The 19,825-nt window shown below is 36.3% G+C and overlaps 1 protein-coding gene across 11 annotated transcripts in view; it reads left to right on the top strand.

Annotated features, from left to right (window-relative positions):
* The window catches only part of LOC127813056 (DNA-directed RNA polymerase IV subunit 1), a 98,554-nt gene extending 82,250 nt beyond the window's left edge, over nt 1-16,304 (top strand). For 8 of the 11 annotated variants that reach the window (XR_008026052.1, XR_008026048.1, XR_008026051.1 and 5 more), the window contains 5 exons: nt 10,537-10,793; nt 11,560-11,671; nt 14,465-14,621; nt 15,326-15,704; nt 15,782-16,303. Coding sequence is in view for 2 of the 11 variants with exons in the window: in XM_052353776.1 (XP_052209736.1) it covers nt 10,537-10,793; nt 11,560-11,671; nt 14,465-14,621; nt 15,326-15,384 (585 nt within the window). In the remaining 9 variants the exon portion in view is untranslated. The other 3 variants (XM_052353777.1, XM_052353776.1, XR_008026055.1) reach the window with 3 other exon arrangements.
* Nucleotides 16,305-19,825: the final 3,521 nt, after the last annotated feature.

The following is a 19,825-nucleotide window of genomic DNA, read 5'->3' as shown; positions in this document are numbered from 1 at the left end:
ATCCCTCTCAAGAATAGTATTAAGGGTGGCTGCATCTTTACTACACACCATTTTAATATTTGGGTAGTGGTCAAGTTCAAGCCAATATCTATTCATTTTGTTGTAGTATTCAGTTACTGTTAAGACCCCTTGCTTAGTATTACTAAACTTCATTTTAATCTCAAAAATCACCAAGGCATCCTGAACCTTAGAGTATATACATCTAACTATCTCCCAAATGTCTTTTACAATAGACAAGAACATGTAGTTTCTACTTACCTCAAGTTGCATAGCACTCCATAGCCACGACATGATCATGGAATCCTCTATATCGTAAGCTAGGAATTCTAGGATCTGATGCCTTGGGGCCTGGTGCTGTCAAGTGGACTGTCTTTCCTCTTCCTTTTAGAAAGGTCCTCACCAATTGTGCTCACTGTAGGTAATTCTTGCCGTCCAAGCAGTAGGAATGGTGCATCCCTAGTAGACCACTAGTAGGAAGACTCCCCATTGATTGATCAAACGGATTAGTCTCCCTTGTTGTCATAGATGGAGCAATTTCGGAGATTTTTGACATATTTGTTGGGATAATTGGCGTAAGATGGTGCACTAAAGGCAAAATAGCAAGGAGGAGTTGATGGCACTAACGACCAAAGGATGGCAATGAAGGCTAGGAATAAAACATAGAGTGCTAGAGTCAAAGAATGCAATGAAGGCCAAGAAAAATTTTTAGGAACACGGCTTCGATACCATGTGAGAATGGAATAATCCGTGTGCTTCTTCTCATTAGGATACGACCCTAGTTATAGGTTTGTGTATTTACAACTTAGGAAAGATTACAACAACACAATTTAGGAAAGTATCCTAAACTGGAATTAAGAAAATATCCTAAACTGAATTTAGAAATTTCTAAAAAACATGACATTCTAGATTAGCTTCCAACACGTTAAGGCTACTTTGTGTTGAAATCCTGAATGATTTGAAGAGGATTAGGAGGAGATTGTGGTAAGAGATTGAGATTGAGGTCACAATATTTGGAAGGTTTAGGCTGATTATTTGGGGCTGATTTCTTGGGTTTAATTTTTATGTTTCCATTTTTGTTCTCTATGTACATGTTAAATAGGGACCAAGTATGTGTAGGATTGTAAGACTAATAGACTAAAAAGTCTGATTCAATTTCTCATCGTCTTTATAGTATCAGAGCCCAGGTCACTCTGAAAACCCTAGCAAGCCATGGCCGCCAGCCATGAGTCTATCCAGTCGGTAACTCAGGAGGGAGAATCAGAGATAATTCCCTCCATGGGATCGACCGGTGGGTTTGAAAATTCTTCAATTTGTCTTACCGTAGAAAAGGTGAATGGGAAGAACCACCGAGAATGAGCCCAATCCATCAAGCTGGTCATCGATTGCAAAGGCAAACTGGGCTTCCTTACCGACGAGATCAAACAACCATCTTCCAAGGAGGTAGCGGCCTTCCAGAAATGGCAGTCTGAGAATTCCCTCATCACCTCCTACTTGATCAACTCCATGCGACCAGCGATCGGCAAGACATACATGTTCCTGCCGACAGCGAGAGACGTGTGGGAAGCTATTCACGAAACCTACTCCGACGCCGAGAATGCCTCTCAAATCTTTGAGATAAAGACTCGGTTGTGGCAGATGAAGCAAGGAGAAAGAGAGGTGACGGAATACTACACGGAGGTGTTGGGTCTATGGCAGGAATTGGACCTTAGTTGTGAAGAATCTTGGGAGTGCACGAGTGACAGTGTGCGATTCAAGAAGAGGATGGAGAACGAGAGGGTGTACGAGTTTCTGGCTGGGCTCAACAGAGAGCTCGACGATGTGAGAAGCCAAGTCTTGGGTCGTCGGCCATTGCCTTCCATTCGGGAGGTATTCTCTGAAATTCGGCGTGAAGAAAGTAAGCGGAAGGTGATGTTGAAGGAGAAGATTGCATCTGGGCCTGAGGCTTCAGCCCTTATAACTTGTGGGCCTTCCCCAGGATCTGGGCTGAGACAAACCAAAAGGCCATTTTGTGACCATTGCAAAAAATCAGGCCATTCCAAAGATACCTGCTGGGTTTTACATGGCAAGCCTGCTGATTGGAAGCCCAAACAGCCCAATAAATCTCATGGGTACCAGGCCTTGACTGAACAACAAATAGAATCAACCCATCATACTCGGTTAGCCCTTACTGGGGGTTTTAACTCTGAGCAACTTGAGAAGTTATATGCTCTTTTTTCGACCTTTCAAGCCTCGGGTGAGTCTTCTACGCATCCGTCATCGGGTTCCTTAGCCCACAAAGGTACTTTTTTGACTACTTTTAATACTACTTCGCGTCGTACTCCCTGGATTATTGATTCTGGCGCATTCGACCATATGACTGATTCCCATCATTTATTTTCCACATACTCACCTTGTGCTGGTAATTTGAAAGTAAAAATTGCAGATGGTACTTTATCCCCAGTAGCTGGCAAGGGGAGTATCCGTATCTCTGAATTTATTACTTTGGAGTCTGTCCTTCATGTTCCTAATCTGTCTTGCAATCTGTTGTCTGTTAGTCAGCTAACCAACCAATCTCATTGCTCAGCTACATTTTTGTCTTCCCATTGTGTCTTTCAGGATCTATCATCGGGGAAGACGATTGGCAGTGCTAAGGAATGCGAGGGACTCTACTACTTTGATGACTCTCACATGAGTAAACAGTGTCATCCTCCTATTTGTAATTCTGCATCTAGTCCTAGGGATAGTGACATTTTGTTATGGCACAAACGAATGGGTCATCCAAGTTTTCAATATTTAAAACGTTTGTTTCCTTCACTTTGTTCGAATATAACTCCTTTGGATTTACAATGTGAAGTCTGTGAACTTGCAAAACATCCTCGCACTACTTTTCCCTCATGTCCTTATAAACCATCTCTGCCTTTTACTTTGATTCACAATGACCTTTGGGGGCCTTCACGAGTTCCCAATAGGACCCACACAAAATGGTTTATTACCTTTATTGATGACCACTCTCGTCTTTGTTGAGTGTATTTACTACATGATAAATCTGAGGTTAGTTCTGTCTTCATGAACTTCTACACTATGATTTACACCCAATTTCACACAAAAATTCAAATTGTTCGTACTGATAATGGCAATGAGTACTTCAATCATTCTTTGGGCCCCTATCTTCAAGACAAAGGTATTGTTCACCAGAGTTCTTGCGTTCATACCCCCCAACAAAATGGGGTTGCTGAACGGAAAAACCGGCATATTCTTGAGGTAGCTCGTGCCCTATTGTTCACCTCTCACATGAAAAATAATTTTTGGGGTGATGCCATTCTGACCGCTGCATTCCTCATCAATCGAATGCCTAGTCGAATTCTCTCATTTGCAACCCCTTTCCAAAAATTCCAGAAGATCTTCCCTAATTCTTGGCTCAGTTCATCTCTCCTGCTTCGTGTTTTTGGGTCCACCATGTTTGTCCACATTCACGTCTCCCAACGTACTAAGTTGGATCCAAGAGCCCTCAAGTGTGTCTTCCTTGGTTACTCTCCTACTCAGAAGGGTTACAAATGTTATGACCCTCTTTCACAGAAATTATATGTTAGTCCGGATGTCACATTTTTTGAGCATACTCCCTACTACTCGCTTCAGGGGGAGTCCTTGAGTGAAGCTCGACCCTCAAACACCACTGACTTTGATGTTGTGATCTTTGAGTCTGCTCCTTATAATATACCATCTCCTTCTCTGTCCAACGCAGAAGGAATCTTGAACTCAGGGGGAGATGTGGGAAAACAAATAGACAGGGAGCCACTTGTCTACTCAAGGAGACCTAAATCAAAGCCCGATGAGACTCTCGCATCCGAAGCATCAAAAGAGTTTGAATCGGTGATAGCTCCGACTACTCATGAGCCAAAACCCAATCCTGACCAGGTAAAAAATCTTGATGAGTTACCCATTGCTCTTAGAAAACAACCTCGTTCATGTACTCTCCATCCTATCTCAAAATTTGTATCTTACAATGCCCTTTCTGCCAAGTGTCGTGCTTTTACGTCTAACCTTGACAGAACCCAGATTCCTAAGAATATTCAAGAAGCCTTGGAGATTCCAAAATGGAGAGAAGTAGTGATGGAAGAAATAAGGGCATTAGAAAAAAATGGAACTTGGGAGGTGATGACGTTGCCAAGGGGGAAGAAACCAGTGGGCTGTAAGTGGGTGTTCACGGTGAAGTACAAGGCGGATGGCATAGTAGAGCGGTACAAAGTCCGCCTAGTTGCAAAAGGGTTCACCCAAACATATGGGATTGACCACACTGAGACATTTGCACCAGTAGCTAAGCTGAATACCATACGAGTTCTCTTGTCCTTGGCAGCAAACCTGGATTGGTCACTCTATCAGTTTGACATCAAGAATGCCTTTCTGAATGGTGAGCTAGAAGAAGAAGTATTCATGATACTACCGCCAGGATTTTACAAGGAGGGAAAAGAAACCAGAGTATGTAGATTGAAGAAATCTCTATATGGGCTCAAGCAATCACCAAGAGCATGGTTTGATAGATTTGCGAAGGTAATTAAGAATCAAGGATATCAACAGGGGCAGTCAGATCATACTATGTTCTTCAAACTATCCAATGATGGAAGGAGGACCATTCTGATCGTGTATGTGGATGACATCATACTCACTGGAGATAACATAGGAGAGGTGGAGAGGTTGAAGAAGGTCTTAGCCACAGAGTTTGAAGTAAAAAACCTAGGTCAAATGCAATATTTTATGGGAATGGAAGTCGCCAGATCAAAGAAAGGAATTAGTGTCTCTCAGAGAAAGTACGTTCTTGACCTTTTGACTGAGACTGGTATGCTTGGTTGCAAACCAAGCAATACCCCGATCGAGGCAGGGAAAAGAATGGAAGACGTTGGAAAGCCTGTGGATAGAGAAAGATATCAGAGGCTAGTAGGTACATTGATCTACCTATCTCACACTAGACCTGACATTGCTTTCGCTGTAAGTGTTGTCAATCAGCATATGCATTCACCAAAAGAGAGTCACCTAGAAGTAGTGTATAAGATTCTCAGATATTTGAAAGGCTCACCAGGGCGAGGTCTATTATTTAAGAAATGAGACAGTAAGAAGATAGAGATCTATACAGATGCAGATTGGGCAGGCTCAGCATAAGACATAAGATCTACTACTGGCTACTATACCTATGTTTGGGGAAATCTAGTAACATGGAGAAGTAAGAAGCAGAATATGGTAGCCAGAAGTAGTGCTGAAGCTGAATTTAGAGCTGTCGCACAAGGGATGTGTGAAGGGCTATAGTTACAAAAGCTTTTGGAGAATTACATATCACAGTAGAGGTCCCCATCAAACTCTACTGCAACAACAAAGCTGCTATCAGTATTTCCCATAATCCTGTTTAGACAGGACTAAACATATAGAAGTTGACAGACATTTCATAAAGGAGAAAATTGAGAACGGAACAATCTACATGACCTATATTCCTACCAGAGAACAATTGGCAGATATATTCACTAAGGGGTTACAGAGATCTAGCTTTGAAGAGTTTATCTGCAAGTTGGACATGATCAACATCTATGATCCAACTTGAGGGGGAGTGTTGAAATCCTAAATGATTTGAAGAGGATTTGGAGGAGATTGTGGTAAGAGATTGAGATTGAGGTCACAATATTTGGAAGGTTTAGGCTGATTATTTGGGGCTGATTTCTTGGGTTTAATTTTTATGTTTCCATTTTTGTTCTCTATGTACATGTTAAATAGGGACCAAGTATGTGTAGGATTGTAAGACTAATAGAATAAAAAGTCTGATTCAATTTCTCATCGTCTTCACTTTCCTTTCCTCTTTCTCTTGAATCTCTTACGGGAATCACCATAAGCAAATGCTAAAAGGTGCCCAATATGTTGGTGTATAGTAACACATGGTTAATTTCCTTTTTTATATCAACATCAGGAATGAAGCTAAACAACAACAATAACGACAACAGCAGCCTTAATCCCATTAGCGGGGTCGGCTACATAAATTCTAGCTCGCTAACCATTTTTATTTATGGTCTTATCTTCTGTAAATAGTAATGAATATTAAAATCTTGGAGTTAAAAATTTTACTTGGTTGCAGAATAGAGTTTATGAAAATGCTAGATCGTTATAATAGTAGAACAACAACAACAACAACATATCCAGCCTTTATCCCACTATGTGGGGTCGGCTACATGAATTCTAGACTTCCATGTATTTCTGTCTTTTGTCATATCTTTATTTAGATCCATATATTTCATATCAAATTTTAATGTCTCTCCCAAAGTCTTCTTGGGTCTACCTCTACCTCTTTTTGTGACTAATTGTTCCATTTCATCAACTCTCCTCACAGGAGCGTCTCTTAGTCTCCTTCTCACATGACCAAACCATCTTAGTCTAGTTTCTCTCATCTTCTCCTCGATTGGCACTACTCCTACCTTATTACGAATAACTTCATTTCTAATTTTATCCTTTTTTGTATGTCCGCACATCCATCTTAACATCCTCATCTCCGCTACACTTGTCTTTTGCTCATGCTGGTATTTGACTACCCAACATTCTGAGCCATACAGCAAGACTGGTCTTATAGCTATCCTATAAAATTTTTCTTTCAATTTTAATGGGATTTTACCATCACATAATACCCCCGATGCATTTCTCCATTTTAGCTAACCTGCCTTAATTCTATGTGCGACATCCTCGTGGATTTCTCCATCTTTTTGAATCACTGATCCCAAATATCGAAAATGGTATTTTCTTTGTAAGATTTAGTCTTCTAATTTTATTATAACATCATCCACTCTTGCATTTTTACTAAATTTGCATTCCATATATTATGTTTTCTTTCTACTTAATTTAAATCCCTTAGATTCTAAATTATTTCTCCACAACTCAAGCTTAGTGGTCACTCCTTCTTTTGTTTCATCCACCAATACTATGTCGTCTGCAAATAGCATACACCATGACACATCTGTCTGAATATCTTTAGTGAGTTCATCCATTACTAGGGCAAATAAGTATGGACTTGGTGCAGAATCTTGATGCAGTTCTATTGTAGTTGTAAATGGTTCAGTATCCCCTCCGCATGTTCTGACCCTTGTCTCTATACCATGATACATGTCCTTAAGGGCTTGTATATAGGCTATTTTGACTCATTTCTTCTCTAAAACCCTCCATAATAGTTCTCTAGAGACCCTATCATAGGCCTTTTCTAGATCTATAAACACCATATGAGGTCCTTCTGATGATCTCGATACCTTTCCATTAGACGCCTCAGTAAATATATAGCTTCCATTGTTGACCTACCAGGCATGAAACCAAACTGATTTTCTGACACCTTTGTTTCCTTTCTGAGCCTCTGCTCTATTACTCTCTCCCAGAGTTTCATGGTATGACTCATTAACTTAATTCCTCTATAATTTTCACAGTTTTGAACATCTCCTTTGTTCTTGTATATAGGAACCAAAGTACTCTTCCTCCACTCATCTGGCATCTTTTTTTATTTAAGGATGGCGTTAAATAGTTGCGTTAGCCAGGAGATGCCCTCTTCTCCCATGCATTTCCATGCTTCTATTGGTATATTATCTGGTCCCACTGCCTTATGATTTTTCATCTTTTTTAATGCTTGCCTTATTTCATTTGAACTTATGCGTCGATAGAATGTGTAGCTCACATTCCCTTCGGAGTTACTAAGATGTCCCAACCTAACTCTTGTGTCACCACCATCATTGAATAATTTTGTGAAATACTCCTTCCATCTCTCCTTAATCGCTCCCTCATTTACTAAAACATTTTGATTGTTATCTTTTATGCATTTCACTTGATTTAAATCCCGTGTTTTTCTTTCTCTTGCTTTAGCTAATTTATATATATCCCTTTCTCCATCTTTTGTATCAAGTTGTTTATATAGATTCTCATATGCTTTTGATCTTGCTTCACTAACAGCTCTTTTTGCTGCATTTTTTGCTTCTTTATAATTTTTTTGATTTTCTTCATTGTTGCATTGATATACCGCCTTATAGCAAGTTTTCTTATTTTTAATTTTCAATTGTACCTCTTCATTCCACCACCAAGACTCCTTAAGGTTAGGGGCTTTACCATTTGTCTCTCCAAGGACTACCTTTGTCGTGCTTCTCAGAGCATTAGCCATTTCTTTCCACATTTGGTTTGTCTGTCTTTCTTCATTCCATTCCCTTCTACCCCTTAATTTTTCTTTGAAGATTAGTTGTTTCTCCCCTTTTAAATTCCACCACTTGATTCTTGGATTTTGTTTTATGTGATTTTTTCTCTTCCAATTTCTTACTTGGACGTCAAGTACTAGAAGTCTATGTTGAGTAGTCAAACACTCTCCCGGTATCACCTTACAATTCCTACAACATAACCGATCCTCTTGTCTCATGAGGAAGTAATCTACTTGGGTGCTTGAGGTGATATTTTTATATGTGATTAAGTGTTCGTCCCATTTTTTGAACCTAGTATTGGTTATAATGAGCCCATATGCCATAGCAAAATCTATGATAGATTTACCTTCATTATTAATTTCCCCAAATCTATACCCTCCGTGTACCTCTCTATATCCGTTTTCGTCTCTACCCACGTGCCCATTTAAGTCACCTCTTATAATCACTTTCTCTCCTCTTGGTATCATTTGTATGAGTCCCTCTAGGTCCTCCCAGAATTTTGCTTTTATCTCATCATCTAACCCCGCTTGTGGTGCATATGTACTAAAGATATTCATAGTCATTCTTCCTAGACTAATCTTCACCATAATAATCCTATCCCCTATTCTCTTTACATCCACTACCTCATCTATTAAGCTTTTATCCATAATAATCCCCACTCCATTTTTCGCTCGATCAGTTCCTATGTACTATATTTTATATCCAGCTTCTGATAAAGTTTTTGCTTTTTTCCCTACCCATCTCGTCTCTTGAAGGCACATAATATTAATTTTTCTCCTAATCATCACATCCACCACTTCCATAGCTTTGCCTGTTAATGTTCCTATGTTCCATGACCCAATCCTTAATCTATGATTTTGTTTTTGGCCTTGACTTTGGATTTGATTTTGTTTTTGGCCTTGACTTTGAATTTGATTTTGTTTTTGATTTTGATTTTGGTTTGGGTTTTGGTTTTGATTTTGATTTTGATTTTGGTTTTGATTTTGATTTTGATTTTGGACTAGCTTCTTTACCCACATCCGTCCAAGCAAATGCGGGAACCCTTACTCATTTATCACTACATCCGGGCGCCGATGCAGCGGCCCTAGCTCACTTGTCACTACACGGGGGCAGTGTAGCGCGTCGCTATGAAGGGTTACGCTCACGCCCAAACGATTTTTCATAATTTGTCTAGAGTTCATGTTTTGGATCCGACTAAGTTTTACGTTGGCTGTCGGCTACCTAACACAGCCCTCCTCCTTTATCCGGGCTTGGGACCGGCAGTGGATAACATCCCCAGGCGGAGTTATCGTTATAATAGTAGGATATAATAAAATTTTAATTAGAATATTTGTATAAAAAAAGATATCTACATTGAATAACAGAACTAGAGAATAAGTTATGAATGGTTTTTATTCTATTTTATCTCCCCTCTATAATACATTTTCTTTTTAAATTTATAATGCATTTTCCTTTTGGTTCTCAAATATTCTCTTATGATGAAATGGATAAAAATAAAAATGACTCTTATTAGATTTTCCTCATATAGTCAAAAGGAATTATTGTTTTGAAATGTTGCATAATGGATCATGAATGTAGGTGTGTGGAAAACATTGGAATTTCAACTTACTTGTAGTTCATACAAGTAAACTAATGTTGGTTGAATTCTTTTGTGAATTATTGAATTATAACCTTTTATGTAAACAAATGTATATACCTGTCAAAAATTTTGGTTGTCTAATTATTAGGCTTATATAAGCATTAAGATGGTTTGGACATGTGAGAAGTGAATTGATAGATGTACTTGTAAGGCAATTGGTCAAAATGGATAAAGTTTGTAGCAAAAAAGGGAGAGAAAGACCAAAGGAACTCAGTGGGAAACCTTTAAACATGAGATGTGATATAATTGCCTTATAGAAGATATGATATGACTAGAGACAAAGATGGCTGAAGGTTTAGAAATGGCATGGCCGACCCCACCTAGTGGGATTAAGGCTTGTGATGTTATTGTATACAAACATCTATACAAGCATTAGTTCTTTCCATTTACACATTTTTCTAATTCTTTTACCTTCTTGATTTTGTTTTTAAAAAATTTCTGTTTTTGAGCTAACTGAAATGACACGTCAAAATGATATTTTTGGTATTCGAGTGTCAATATGCTATTACAGTTCTTTTTTCGTAAATGTCTTTACTTTTTCTATGAACTGTGATATATCCAAATACAGAAATTATTTCTATCAATTGGAAATTATTTGACCAGACATTTGCAACAATATGATTAATGTTTTTAATGATTAAGTGGTTTGATGAATGGAGTTTCATCTTTAGTGAATGTTGTTTTCTTTTCATGTCTAATCTTTTCTTTTTTATCATCATTCATCAGGGACATGAACTTGCTAAACCAGAAAATATCTATAAACTATTGGGTAGCCACAGCTGTACTACTGAGAGGAATTTGAAGGCCAAGGTACCTGGAGAGAATAACCACATGCTTGACAAATTTTACCTGCAGCCTTTATGCACTTATGGTGATTTTAACACAAAAGGGCTTAAAAGTTTGAAAAAATCTCAAACGATGTTGAGATGTTTTCTCTCAGCATTTCAAAAGCAGTCTCAAGAATTGAAGCGTATCCTTCACAAGTAAGTAAATTCTCATTTATTATTCTGTCTCCTGTGAATACCTGTTATCACTTAATATAGGTCAATTACATAGTTGCCTCAACATGTTTGTCATTTCACATTTGTTATTTCTTCATTGAGGTTTACATCAGTATTTTCAAACCCATATATCTTTGTAGGATTATTGACAATAATATTATAATGCTTTTTTCCTCTGCAGGAAAAAAAAAAAAAAAAAAAAAACTAGTGTTTGACTTCCAATAGTTCAAAAGTTTGCAATGATTGAAGAATCAGGCTGCTATCAGGAATATCATACTAGGAAAATGGTTTTGCTGTATTTTCTAAAATCTGAGTCCTTCAATTTTTCACTCAGAATGTGGAGGTGTGAATGCTTGCAAAACTGAAGTTTTTGAATCCTCCTATGGAACAATTGATCATTTGTTGATCACAGAGAGACTGATGCTTGTTATGCCTTGCTGTGAACTATTTAGTCTGCCACAAGTTTTGTTTTCTATTTTTGCAATATGAATACAACTTTATTGTATGCCAATATGATTATTTTATTGTTGTTCTCAATGAGCTAAGTGACAGCCACTTGGAACCAATCCCATTGGAACTTAGCTAGCTTTACATGTTTGCATTTAAGAAATATGTTTCACAAAGAATATGGTATCTCTTCATGCCATTTGTGTTTTATGCGTGGAGTTTATCAGATTTCACAATCTATGTGATTTTGACTTCTCATACTAATGATCACCATTTTATGGAATCATTATGTCTGATGTAGGTACCCCATCAATCATTGTCTAGATGATGTGGACAAGAAAATAGTGATGGGGGCTTTAAACTTCCATCCTCGAAAGAATGAGAAGATTGGAACTGGGGCTCAAGAAATCAAGGTAAGTGAGAGAATATAGACTAATGCGAACGTGTGATTGAATTTTCAAATTCTATGTGGGAGTCTTTAAGAAAACTATCTGGAACATATATAGAGTCACTGAAAAATTGTAATCTCAATATTTTCTGTCTACATTATAAAACACTACAGGAGGATTCTGAAAATTGGTTGCTTCTGCACACATCTATTCTATTATTAAGCAAACCCACAATTTGGTGTTACCTCTAGGTGAAGCTTTTTTAATTTTCCAAAAATACCCTTTTGTGTTCTGTAACTTCTGTTTAAAAAAGAAAAAACTACTTAACGTAGGGGAGTGGGGTGAGCGTGCAACTGTTTCTGAGAAAAGAAAAAATAGAAACAACGCAGAAAATCTTTTTCTCTTGCATAATCGTGGGACTTGGGGCTTGACACCTCAGCAGTGTGTGCAGGAGTTGTATATGTACTAGAGCAAAAATAAAAACACCACAGTTGCACATGCATTGTGTGTGCATGGAATTTATCTCTACCCTGGAATAAATCTATGATTTTCTTTATTTTCTACCATTTCATCTTAATAAAAAGGTGAGTAAAAATTATTTGACTCAGTGACATCTTTAGTTACTTATCCTCATTCTTTCTTATAACAGGAAACTTCTCTTCATAAATGTTGCAAAACCTTATTTCTCTTTATTCAAACTATAGTGTAAATCTATCATTTTTATCCTCTTGCATTTCAAATATTCATTGACCTTTAGTATACTTTTTCTCAATCTTGTTTATGGAAAGTAGGGGGAGAAACTAGAATTCTTTAAGATAATATTATTTTGATAAACCTGACAGTACTAGCTTGAAAAGAATTACCAATCTAGTATTTGTATTGACACATTGGATGCCACATGAGCAGGTGTGCTCGCATGGCAGGCCAAAACATAACTGCTTGTGCAACGAGCAGTTCTATGATAATCGCTTGTGGTATCTAGGCAAAAGTATATTCGGGTTAATACCATGGACCGCACCCACAGTTTTAATTCAGTGCTAAACTGGAAGCTTCTTTGACCATTCTCAGAATGGGAACCAATCATCATCACCATCTTCTTCATGGTAATTGATGGTTCCTGTAGAATATTTCTTGAACTTGGAATTGAGGCCCTTTTCTTGACCAAGTCAGTGAAGACACCCTTTGCAGCCAGGCTTCTGCAGATGTTGCCAAGGCACACAAAGAGGACTAAGAACTTAAGAAGGGTTTGGCCTCTCTGTCTGCCTCTGTGGCTGAAGCCATAGGAGATGTGATTGTGGGTCTTGGTCTTGGTCTTTGGGACTGAAGAGCATGTGGATTTTGCAGAGATGGGTGTTGTTCTGGAGGAGTAAGAATTGGTAACAGGGGTTTTGGTGAGAGGGGAGTGGGGGCAGAATGGCAAATATGAAATATTGAGGTTTAAAAAAGAATATGGACCTTAACAGAGTGGAATTCTGGAAGAAGATCCATATAGCCATATCCTCAGGAGTTGGGAACAGGATTACTTGAGTTGAGTAGTTGTATTGAAGATATTAGCATCATCAACTACACCTTATTCTAACCTAGTTAGGTCAGTGGCATGTAATTCATAATGTCAACTAACTTCTAAAAGTTACATTGACAATACAATTTATGCTAAAGAACAATGTGACAAAATTTTACCCTAGATGTCATTCTTGACACAACCTTTTAGCGAGGGAATGATGAGATAAAGTTCCAACACCATCTTCATATGAAAAAGTTTTATGAGATGGTGAAAATGAAGATAATTGATATGGTTGTGTTCCTCACATGGTTAATAGTAAAGACATATAGTCCTCAAATATGTACCACTACTCAACTATCGAGTTATGGCTGTTCTAGGTTTTCTTTCCGAGGTTTCCTATACATTTCTAGTATTTCTTTGTATTTTTGAAATGTTTCCAAAGAATTCCCATTTCCAAGCTAACTGAAACAAAGCATTTGATCCTGGAATATAAATCTCTACTTAATTAATATGTATGATACCCATGCATGGCATGAGAAGGGTGGGAGGCAGAGTAGAACAGCTCTTTTGAGGAACTAATTTAGTCCAATCCACCAATAGGTTTAAGTAGTGCATAAGCATGTATATATGTCTATATTGTCAGTGCTTGTAAATGTATGCATTATACACATAGATATATATGGTCACCAAACACATCAGACGGAACACTAAATAAGTGTAAACAAGTGAAACTTTAGGTAAGTGCTCTTGGGGTTATATTATTGAAATTGGTTCAGGCTTGAACTGTCATGTCAACCAAATTTCAATTTCTTTAAGCATTAAAGAGAGAGTTAAAGCTTCTTTTAATCTGAATTTGACTGTATTTCAAATTGTAAACCCCTGAACAGTGAGCTATCAATTGCCAGCCCATGTTGACTCGGTGTAAAGCAGGAACTTCGTGAATTAAAAAGGGGATCTGATTGGATGTGTGGCTAATAATAAAAATGAATTTCAGTATCTTTAAGTTAATATGGTCAGAAATGCTAGTAAGCTCGTTACACAAATTTGATTGGAGCAGTTTTTAACTAATGCGGGGTTATATTGGTGTCCGTTTCTTTTAAATGTTCATCCTTTATCAGATTCAGAATGTACAACCAAAAACTTCTCTTGAAGCATTTTTGCTTAGCAACAATTGTCATACATACTCATTGGTATTTTTTTCTGCCAACAATAATCAATTTATCTACTGACCTGTTAAAGCATGCTAAATTGATCCTATCAAATTAAATTTGTATCGAATTTTCCTTTTGACTTATTCCTGTCATTATGCACAGGTTGGTCTTCACTCTGAGCACGAAAATACTCGTTGCTTTTTCTTGGTAAGAATGGATGGAACAGTTGAAGACTTCTCATACCATAAGTGCATACATGGAGCTTTGGAGATAATTGCTCCTGAAAGAGCAAAAAACTACAAGTCAAGGTGGTTAAATGGTATGGTATTTTGAAATTTCTTCAAATGTCAATACAACATCTATTTGATATGGACTCTCTATTTCCCTTTATGTTCCTTGTCCACCAGGACCTGACGAGAACAAGGTTATGGGATAATATGGCAAAACTTATTTCTAAGTTAGACACTTGAATCTTTCATTTTAAGAATATTTCTAGAAAAGGAACTCAGCATTTGATAGTAAAGTAAAATTTCAAGAGTTCAACATGGATGAGAGATAAATCTAATTTTTCCGTGAAGTTTAATTTAATTTCAAGTACATTCTAATGACATTATATTATTTGGTGTTAAACAGTGCTCGCTATATTTAACTGTTTAGATAGATGCTCATGCATTCCTGACTTACATACAAATATAGTAAATATTTTAAGATTAGATGTTAATAAGACCAGCATCTGATGCTCATATCCCGAGTCCATGTAACAGAGTAAAATGTGTGTGCGCGTGTGATATTTGTGTATAAACCATATCTAGCAAGGATGATGTAATGTTAGATGAATAGTTGTATTGATACAACAACAGGCAGTAGACAGTAGTGAATAACTGTGGAAGGATTATGTTTATGATACTATAGCTTTTTCTCCTCTTTAAATTTACAGCTAGACCAAACAAGGTTTGAAGTTTTGGTGATTTAACTCATTGTGCCTCTTTTTTTTTTCCATTTTTTGTGGGACTTGTGTTGCAGAACATCCTCCCAGCAGGTTACCTAATTTTTGTACTAGTGAGACCTTGCCAGAGCTGTAGATGACCAAGTGTTTTTTGTTCAGTGGGAAGGTCTACCAAGCTTGGAAATACAATTTTTTCTTATATATATATTTCTATAGTGACCTCAGCATCGACCTTTGGTTGTTTTGGTTTTTTTATATTTTGCTAGGGTAGTCCAATTCTTATGCTTCTTTTTGCTGCCTCCACTAAGTTTTGTTTCCCTTAAAAGGCAAGTGCAGTAGGCAAATAAGATTTAGTGGAAGTAGCAAAGAGAAGCTTAAAAAAACAGGGCATTGCCCTTTTCATGTTGTGAGTTGTAACTTTCTACTTCTGGCAATGTGAAGAACAATGTTTTTCAGGTAACTTACTGCCTGCTTTGTTTGGACGGTAAATAATGGTCAAAAAGGATTTTGACCCTTGTCTTTTGAGTTCGCAGGTCATGTCTGGCGGCTGGAACATTGGCTTCATCATATTAGATAACAACCCATGTGTATCTACATTCTTGTATCTCTCTATATATACCGTAATTAATCGAAACTCTTTCCATTATGGATAAAAATCATCTTCATCATCATGCCACGACTGCTGAGAAAAAAACAAAACAAAAAAACAAGTGTAAATGAGCACATGCATGGGTCCGAAGCATCTTCATGGAGAATATGGAGACCCATCATCATCATTAGAACATCATCATCGTGGTCGTCAACCAATTCCACTCTGGTCGTTGTCTAGTCTAGTCACAGATAATGAATCTAGTAAGTGGAGTTTCTATTAGTAGAGAAAATGTGATACATTAGCTTTTGATATAAACTTCTCAAGAGTTTGTGATGTATGAAGATAACCACTCAAGACTTGCAAAAAATAGTAACTTTCTCTAGTCATTTAAACTTACTTTTAAATGAAGATCGTATGTAATGATCCCAAAATTAGAAATAAGGCACTTTTTTAGAGGTTATCTCCTTCTCCCACATTTTTGACTCATTTGTTCAAAGCCAGGGCATATACATAAAATGGAAGTATAAGATACAAGGAGTGTGATTGACTAAGTGAAGAAAAGATCGGCACAAGGTAGACTTTAATGATGTATGAGACATTTTATTCTTCTCAATAATGTTTGGTGGACCCATGTTAAACTTCAATCGACTAAAAGTTATCAATAACCAACAAATTGATCTAAATTTTTCTAGAAAATTTTAGTTGACCGAAGATTCAATTTTATTCTATCGAAATAGTTCAATAAATGATTTCACTTTTCTACCTTATTTTGGTCTATTAAAGATGGGACTTAGATCAATTGAATTTAAATAGAGAGTAACTTCATCTTTATGTGTGACTCAAGTCAATTAAAGTCTCTTAGGATGATTTAATATATTCTTAGGTTTTGTAAAAATATTGGAATATAAATTTTAAATTTTTTATGCAAAGATAAGTTACAATTTTTTGTTATCATTAGAATGTCTATTTTACCCTTAATATTTAATATGATTATTATCTAATTTGTTCGTTATATAATATTACAAAATTCATCTCGAACAAAAATTAGTTGTTCTTAATTGGTCTAAGTTATTATCTAGTCGATTAAGAATTGACATCGTAAACTCTTACCTTCAAATATATATTAGATTATTTTAATTATTATTATTATTTTATTATTTACTATCTTAAAACATAAAATCCTTTGCAAAATGTGACAGCAAACAGAAGTTATGTGGTACAAGGGTGGTCCAGCCGCATATTTTGAAATGCTTTAGTGATAGGCATTAATGCCTTTGACAAAACTGTATATAGATTTGTATTATGTTACAACAGAGGAAACATGTTTGACTATGGAAACATAGATAAAATAACATGTGAAAAATCTGTAAAAGTTAGATTAATTAGGGTTAAGAGAAAGAGAGAATAGTTGAATATTTTAAAGATAAAAAATCATCAAAGTGACAGCACCTAGTTGGCTACATTACTATATTGGTTCAACTAAACATAGTTTAAAATATTCATAATTTCTGCGATATTTGTATCGATATTTTCGTAAATCAATGATACCAATATAGATAGAGGGTGTAATCTCTTGTTCATTAAAATATTCTGGAGATATCCGTGATATTTCCATAAAATATCATTTTCGTGAACTTATAATATAAATTTTGCAAAATATCCAGAAAATATCCGTGGAATATCTAGAAAATATTAGTTAAATTTTCATAAATGAAAAGTAAAATTTAAGCTTTTCAAATAAAAATTTGTTAAGTTTTTATCAAATAAATAAAATAAGTTTTCAACCCACGTGAGAAATCTCATTCTCATTAAAAATCTCATTATTCATATTCCATTTTAACAGTCAAGCATTTCATTATTCATATTTCATTTTAATAGTCAAATATCCCATGATTGAATATGAAACTTAAAATAAGAGACATGGAAGCTGCAGAGAATAAGGTTGTAGAAACAGAGTATTTGAATCTTTTGGACATTTTAGTGAAACCAAGAGAAGATGATGAGAATCAACTTTCTCAATGGGTTCGTCCACTACACCCTGATGATGATGAAGGTAACCCCAATCCCCAAATTGCTACAAATGTTCGTAAATATGGAATCAATGTTGATCAGGTGTTATCAAAAGAGGTTACGAATAGTAGTGGATGTGACCCATGGGACATGGGAATGCAATGAGAGGTGCGTAGATCCAGAACTAACTTTCATCTAGATCATCATATTGATGGAATTGGTAATGAAGACACTGGTAACATCGCAATGAGAGAAGAGGTGCACAGGCCCACAAATAGCTTCAATCAAGATGATCATATTGATGGAAATCATAATGAAGAAAATGGTGCTGATGATGGTGATGGTGATGGTGATGACGACGACAAAGATGATGACAATGGATTGAATAATTATGCTTTTACTCACAAAAATGATATTGATACAGGTTTGTCATTGTCGACGTTTAGATTTGGTCGACTGTGATTCGTTGGCCCGTACTGATAGAATGATCCTGAACACGAGAGGTAGAAAGTAATAGCACAATCAACCAGATAATACACTATAAATTTTTACGTGGTTCGACTATAATCATGTTTAGTCCACGACTATTCTCTAATCATTTTAATAGAGTAACAATATGTATTTTTCTATGTTGTTCCCCTTGCAATAGTTTTTTTGACCCCCTATTTATAGTGTGTGGTATTTACAATTTACACGAAATTCAAAATGGTGGGCCACATTGTGGGGGACAATGTGTCCTTATTATCTCCATAAAACTGGGAGTAAAGGCTCCACACTATCTGGGGATTAGTTTACCACTAATAGAGACAGGTAGACATCATCTTCGGTTATTCTGCTCCGTGATCTTCTTTGCGAGTTGGCCGGGTCAGCCAGTGAGCTAAAGGCATCGCTAGGAGCTCGCTTTCTATCGTGATATGAGCTTGTGCTTTAGTATTGTGCGACCTCACCGAGATGCTCTTCGGCCTTAGGCCCATTGGGTTTCGAGTGGCTGGGGCTTGATCATAGGACTATTCCTAGCCCAAAGCAATCCGTACAATAGCCCGAGGCGGTTTGGAAAATGCCCGCAACAGTCATTGAGTACATTTAATTGTGAAAAATAATATACTCATTGCACATAGGATGAAGACCATGGGTGTAGAGCTGGGGGTCTAGGCATAGGGGTTATCGATAAAGATTATACAAGGAGAATCCATCAAATGTAGTTAAGGATGTCATCATCCAATGAAGATAACATTTCAATCACTTTTGAATCCACGAGTTTAAGGACTAATGATGATGGCTATAGAGGTTTTGAGATCTCTAATGATCCTTACACACAATTTCCTATATATGGACAAATGATAGAAAGAAATCAAGAAGTTTATTCATGGCATGTTCGTGATTATATTTAAAACCATTCAAATTATATGTCATTGTATCAATATTGTATAAATTTAGATGTTGGCCACACCATGTATGAGCCACCTAAGACTTCATTTTGGTATTAAAATTTACATAATTTGTGTGATGCAAATTAATTGAAAAGTTTTAATAGAAGCTTTTTAATTTTTTATATAACTTGTCTATATATTATATTCATATTTATACTTTTTAGTTGTTACTTGTTAGATATAATATAGTTTTTGGTTGTAGAAATAATTATTTTAATATTACTAAAAGTTTTATTAAAAAATATTATGTTTTTAACTAAATTTTCATACTTTCCATAAATTTCATGTCAATATCCGTTGATATTGATATTTTCGTCAAATCAGAGTACCAATATTTCTATCGATATTGATATTTTCAACATTACAACTAAACAACCTTCTCAAATAAGACAAAAACTAATTTAGATAATTTTAATCGATTAGCTTTTGTCACTTAGGTTACTAGAAGAAGACTTTGATCGACTAAATTTGAATTGTTCTTAGATAAGGATAATTTATTATTTAACTTTAGTCAATTACAAATTAGTGGTAATTTCAAGGAGTAA

This window comes from Diospyros lotus, chromosome 11 (genome assembly GCF_014633365.1).
Source record: "Diospyros lotus cultivar Yz01 chromosome 11, ASM1463336v1, whole genome shotgun sequence".
In the NCBI taxonomy this organism is placed as follows: Eukaryota; Viridiplantae; Streptophyta; class Magnoliopsida; order Ericales; family Ebenaceae; genus Diospyros; species Diospyros lotus.
This window is presented reverse-complemented; position numbering and strand designations above follow the sequence as displayed.